At 51.4% G+C, this 6000-nt stretch overlaps 1 protein-coding gene across 2 annotated transcripts; it reads left to right on the top strand.

Moving 5' to 3' along the window:
• The first annotated feature begins 1727 nt into the window (after positions 1–1727).
• LOC140211507 (thioredoxin-interacting protein-like) lies at positions 1728–5794 on the top strand. Of its 2 annotated transcripts, none has more exons than XM_072281280.1 (8): positions 1728–2106; positions 2578–2650; positions 2755–2902; positions 3097–3199; positions 3302–3555; positions 4017–4218; positions 4305–4438; positions 4528–5794. In XM_072281280.1, the coding sequence occupies exons 1-8, from the start codon at positions 1848–1850 to the stop codon at positions 4567–4569; spliced, it is 1215 nt and encodes a 404-aa protein (XP_072137381.1). In that variant the 5' UTR covers positions 1728–1847; the 3' UTR covers positions 4570–5794. The 2 variants fall into 2 exon arrangements, with proteins under 2 accessions (XP_072137381.1, XP_072137389.1); XM_072281288.1 differs by having other exon boundaries at positions 4531–5794.
• The last annotated feature ends 206 nt before the right edge of the window (positions 5795–6000 follow it).

Here is a 6000-nt window from a genome sequence, read left to right on the forward strand (position 1 = left end):
AGAACAATGCACAACAATTGTCAAAAAGGAAAGCGCTTAGATGTAGAAAGGTTTCACAAGGGAGGGCTAGTGAAAAACGAGAACTGGAATCAATAGGGCTAAGGGAGGGAATATTTGCTAATTCCAATGAAATCCAGGTCAATATGAATAACATTCAGGAATTCTGTGCTCAGCAGAGATCCAGAGGTCAGGCATCTCCCTGTCTCAGAGGCACTACATCGTCTTCCACTTGTGTTGTCTGGGCTACCCACACTTCCCTACTTCTGCCTGCAGGCAGTCTCCCTACATACTCTAGTGCCTGTGTCCTTTCCTATCTACTTTGGGCTTCTCATAGATCACATCCCCCCTCAGCATTTAACTTGTCTCCCTGCACTCCCCATTCCCTCTCTCCCTACCTCCTCCCATCATTCCTCGGCCTACGCTTGCCCCCCCCTCTCATCCTCTGGCCTCACCCCAACTCTCCCTCCCTTGATTCTTACATTCAAACCACCCCATCCGTCCTTCCTTCTCTACCACCCTCTCCCCCAACCCTCTTCTTGTAACCCTCCCTCCTTCTACCCTCCCCATCTCCCCACATCTCCCTCCTTCTAGCCTCCCTGTTGCCCCATTCTCTCCTCCTCCTCCTCTCCCCACTTGTCCCCCCCTCCTCCTCTCTCCATTTGTCCCCATTCCCTCCTCCTCCTCCCCACGACCCCCTCCCTCCTCCCTCTTCCTCTCCCCACTTGACCCCCTCCCTCCTCCTCCTCTCCCCACTTGACCCCCTCCCTCCTCCTCCTCTCCCCATGACCCCCTCCCTCCTCCTCTCCCGACTTGACCCCCTCCCTCCTCCTCCTCTCCCCACTTATCCCCCTCCCTCCTCCTCCTCTCCCCACTTGTCCCCCTCCTCCTCCTCTCCCCACTTATCCCCCTCCCTCCTCCTCCTCTCCCCACTTGTCCCCCTCCTCCTCCTCTCCCCACTTGTCCCCTCCTCCTCCTCTCTCTCCACGTCCCCATTCCCTCCTCCTCTCTCTCCACGTCCCCATTCCCTCCTCCTCCTCTCCCCACTTGACCCCCTCCCTCCTCCTCTCCCCACTTGTCCCCCTCCTCCTCCTCTCCCCACTTGTCCCCCTCCCTCCTCCTCCTCCTCCTCTCCCCACTTGTCCCCCTCCCTCCTCCTCCTCCTCTCCCCTCCCTACTTGTCCCCTCCCTCCTCCTCCTCCCACTTGTCCCTTCCCTCCTCCTCCTCCCACTTGTCCCTTCACCTCACCCCATTCCCTCCCCTCAGTCTCACTCTATTCCCCCTCCCCTCCCGTCTCACTCTATTCTCCCTCACCTCCCCTCAGTCTCACTCTATTCCCCTCACCACCATCACCCCCCCCCCCCCCACCACCAAGTTCCTTATCTCAACAAAATTCCCCTCCTTCCACAAGGGACGGCATGTCCCATCGCTATCCCCACCCCCGCCCCTGACTCGTCCAATGACAGGCACCCGCACCGATCTCCTCCGCCGCTGATTGGCCGGCCGCCACGTCGCTCTGGCCACCCCCGCCTGTTCCCGTGCTGCAGGCCTGCGATCAGCTCCTGTTCACGCGCGGTCCCGGCGCGCTGATTGGCCGGGGATGTGGTAAACAAGCGGCGGTGGCCAATGGGAGAGCAGAGCACGCGGTGAGCTCGAGCTGTGAGCACGCGGGCAGCCATTGGTGGGCGGAGACCCGCAAGCAGAGAGGTTATAAATAGGACGGCGGGGCTGTTGTTTCCTCACAGAGAGACGAAGAGCCAACGAGACGGTCATTTCTAACGTTACTAGTTCACAACTAGCCTTTCCCAAACAATACCCCATTAAACTCACTAACAAACTGGACGGCGAAATGGGAGTCAACAAAAACTCTCTGCAGACTTTCGAGGTGAAGTTCAGTGGATCGCAGAGCAGCTACTCGGCCGGCGACAAAGTGTCGGGCAAGGTGGTGCTGCAGGCGGCGCACCCGCTGCGGGTCACCTCGGTGCGGATCTCGGCTCTGGGTTACGCCCGGGCCGAGCTGAGCAAAGGCTCGCAGCCGCTGCGGCAGCAGCAGGAGTACCTGCGGTACAACGATACGCTGCAGGCCGACGGCGAGGAGCGGCACTCAGGTAAGCGACCAGGTCGGGGTAGTTGGGATAAGGGGATTGGTGGTCGCCCTGGTAACAGTGTGAACTGGGGCAAGGGGATTGGTCGTTGCCCGGATGACCGGGGAAATTGGAGCAAGGGATTGGTGGCTGTCCTGGTAACAGGCGGAGCTGGGGAAAGGGGATTGGTGGTTGTCTTAGTGATGGGGTGTTTGGGCAAGAGGATTGGTAGTTGCCCTGGTAATGGGGAGTTTGGGCAAGGGGATTGGTGGTTGGCCTGGTGATGGAGTAATTTAAGTGCAGAGGGTAAATATTTGCTATCTTTTTAAAAGATGTTGGGATTTACAGCTAAATAGATTGCATAGTCATTGTTGTGGGTAGACAGGTTGGTGATGTGGTTGGGTTTGTCAGCCTGGGAGCTAGACCAGCTTGTTAACTGAGTCAGGGTTTTAGCAGAGGTTACAGATACTGATGATCTTTCCTTCCTTCGAACAGATTTGTATGCCTCTATGCTTCTACAGCCAGGGCAAGTGTATGAGTACAGCTTTAACTTTCAGTTGCCTGAAGGGTGAGTATAACTTTGCCTGGATCTGGGTTAGATGGGAACCTTATGTTTACTGAAATTCAGCTTGCTCTCTGCCATGGCTCATAAAACATTTCTTCTCCTGACAGGCACCTTCCTCCATCGTTCAAAGGGAAATACGGCAGTGTGTGCTACTTGGTCACAGCCCACGTTGACCAGGAAAAGCTCCCGACCCTGCAAGCCACCAAAACCATTGAGGTGGTTGACCCCATCGATGTGAACACACCAAATTTACTGGTGAGCATCAGATAAGGGTGAAGGTGGAGTGCACTGAGTAATAGATGTAGGGAGGTGCTCTTGGATTATATCATTGAATCTTGCTTGGGGTGACTAGTGTATTTCAGCTAGAAGCATAATGGGTCCAAATAAAACTAAGTTAGATTGTGTAGCGAATGTTATGATCTACTAACTTAACTCCTCTGTTCTTTCAGTCTCCAGTTGGTGGATCCAACAAGAAGAATCTGACTTGTTTCTTCCTTTCTGACGGCTACGTGTGCATTGCAGCGAAGATTGACCGGAAAGGCTACTGCCAAGGTATTCATCTTGTCCTGCCCTGCCCTAAAGCACTATTCACTCCAAATGTTGTCTGATTGTTAATAACGGATGCTCTTCCCCACCCCACTTCCATATGTACAGGGGATGACATCTGCATCAACGCGCAGTTCCAGAACAACTGCTCAAGGATCATTGTGCCCAAGGCGGCCATCCTGGCAAAGCAGACCTACCAGGTGAATGGCAACACCAAGGTGGTAAAGGAGAAGCTCAGCAGCGTGCGAGGGAACCACATCATCTCAGGCATGTCGGATTCCTGGTGTGCAAAGAGCCTCCGGGTCCCCACAGTGAAGCCATCGGTCAGCTCTAGCATTATCCGCCTGGAGTACTCACTGCTGGTGAGTATGGCTTACCAAGAATGGAAATCCTGAGGGGGTTAGTGAGGAGTAGGACTTGGGACAGTACAGGTACTTGGGCCCACAATATTGTGCAGACCTTTTCACCTACTCCACATAGCCCTCCTCCTCCTCCTCCTCCACCTCATCCCATGTGTCTGTCCAAGAGTCTCTTAAATGTCCCCAACATGTCTGCGTTTACCACCATCCCTGCTAGCAGGTGCCATGGACCACCACTCTAAAAGAACCTGCCTCCAACATTTTAAGTAGTTGGGTGATAAATATGGAGGACAGATTTGGGAGAAATTTTAAACCAGTAAGCACTATGCATCACCCAAGGGTCTGCAGTAATGGGAAAGCAGTGTGAATAGTTAGTGGACTAAAATTGTTCTGTTCCAGCCTATTGTAGGACCTTTGGCTTTCCCTGGCAACTGATGGCAGTGTTCTATTTCCCTCCTGCATAGATCTACGTCCACATTCCTGGAAGCAAGAAGCTGACCCTGGAGCTGCCCCTGGTCATCGGCACCATTCCATACAGCGGCATGGACAGCCGCTCGTCCAGCATGGCCAGCAACTGCAGCATGAGCAGCAACAGCATGAGCTGCAGTAGCATGAGCTACAGTAGCATGAGCTGGCCCCACATGGAGTTCCCAGAGTCCATGACAAGTAAGGACCAGCTCACTGGCTATCTTTCTCATCATTTGAGGCCGGTGAATGTTCCAGATCCTAATGGCACCATCTTTATATTTCAGTGTCTCCCTTTGTGGACAACCACCGAATGGAGTGCCCCACCACACCCCTGCTGGAGGAGTATGACGATGTCCCACAGAGCCCCATCTTCATGAAGTCCGACTTCAGCTTCCCATCCCCACCAGCCTACAGCGAGGTAAGCATTGCCATCCACATGTTCCCGATAGTCTCTCAGCAATTTAATCCCAGCGGCAATGTGTGACATCTCCAACTTTTTGTCTTTAGCAGATGGATGAGAACGGGAACAGCGAGGCCGTAGTGCAGTGAAGAGGCCAATACAGCAAGGACATCCAAAATTAACTGGGACTTGCATTTAAATTGTTCGGTGGTAATGAGGTGCTGGGGGAACGACCCGAAAGGAGAAGTGGAGGGAGCAGAACAGTGCCAGTGAGGATGGAGAGGCGTCAGGTCCTCATCACGGCTAAATCCAGTCACTCCGCCAGCTGATATCAGTGATCGTCAAGTGTTCGAATCAAGGTTGCGTCGGGTTTCTAGGAAAATTTTGAGCTCCTCTCCTTGTGTGTGAGAGGGGCCAACTGCACACAGTAGTTATTGATCATGTGTGTTGCAAATATGTTCTGCTTGGGTTGTTTCACTTTGAGGTGTTAATTAAAATCCTTTGCCTTAACTGGGGCAATGCAGGTGTTTCATTGATAGCCTGCGCCACATCTTGGTGCCAAGTCTGAGGCATGACAGCAGAGACCGCCAGTAGCTTGTTCCTCCTGTACCCTTCCAGAATAAGGTGGGCATTTGAATCCAAATCCATCCTTATTTAAAATGGGGATGAGGGATGTATTAATGCAAAGACACTCCTGAGTGGTTTCCAATCCAGAAGCTGCTGCCAAAGTTTGTATTCTTTTCACTCCAAAATGGTCATTCTGACCCAGAGCCCCCACTCCTGTGTTCTAGCTAGTGTCTCAGAATTCCAGCTCCTTCCCGGAGATGGACAAGACCACATGCTGGAATCTGGAGCAACAAACAACCTGCTGGGAGAACTAACTGAAGTAGCAGCATCTGACCCACACAGTCAACAATTCCTCTCCCTGTTACAAATGCTGCTAGACCTGCTGAGTTCCTCCAGTAGATTGTTGCTCTAACTCCATACTGTTTAGAGAAACCTTTGGCTTCTATTGACTGGGAACTTCCTGACTTGGGAATTCAGTACAGGGCAACTTCACTGACCAGCTTCCGTCTATGGTATTGAAAACATTTCAATGCACTTGCTTCATTGTTCTGTTTGTCTTTTTTTGTACAAAGACCACTGTTTCAGGTTCTCTTAGCCTGTGGTCTGACCTGGGCCATTGGGTCCACAGATCGACTCCTTAGCAATCTACTGCTGTTAAGTATTTTGATAAGATTTTATTTAAACTTGATTTTTCTACTTGGCTTGTATTATGCATTTTGCCAAAATGTATTTGTATTTTTCTAAGTCCAAAGGTATTATTTTGTACTTGTGATTGTTTTAAATAAATCTGAAATATTTTAAAAATTATTGGATATTCCTGTCTTGTGTCCCTGCTCACAGATTTTCTGCTTGCTTTTGTCTTTTCCATTGACTGTTGCCTCATATCACCATGAGATACTAAGACCAATGCAATATCTATTGTAAACGACCACAAAGCAAGTTTACTTCAGTCACATCAAGAGTTTTATTGTCACTTGCAAAAATACACATGTACAGGCGCAATCAAAAACTTC

Source organism: Mobula birostris, chromosome 2 (genome assembly GCF_030028105.1).
Source record: "Mobula birostris isolate sMobBir1 chromosome 2, sMobBir1.hap1, whole genome shotgun sequence".
Taxonomy (NCBI): Eukaryota; Metazoa; Chordata; class Chondrichthyes; order Myliobatiformes; family Myliobatidae; genus Mobula; species Mobula birostris.

Coding starts and splice junctions, on each gene's coding strand:
- LOC140211507 (XM_072281280.1), top strand. CDS start 1,848: ATGGGAGTCAACAAAAACTCTCTGCAGACTTTCGAGGTGAAGTTCAGT. Junction 2,903..3,096: donor TGAACACACCAAATTTACTG/GTGAGCATCAGA, acceptor CTGTTCTTTCAG/TCTCCAGTTGGTGGATCCAA. Junction 4,219..4,304: donor GTTCCCAGAGTCCATGACAA/GTAAGGACCAGC, acceptor TTTATATTTCAG/TGTCTCCCTTTGTGGACAAC.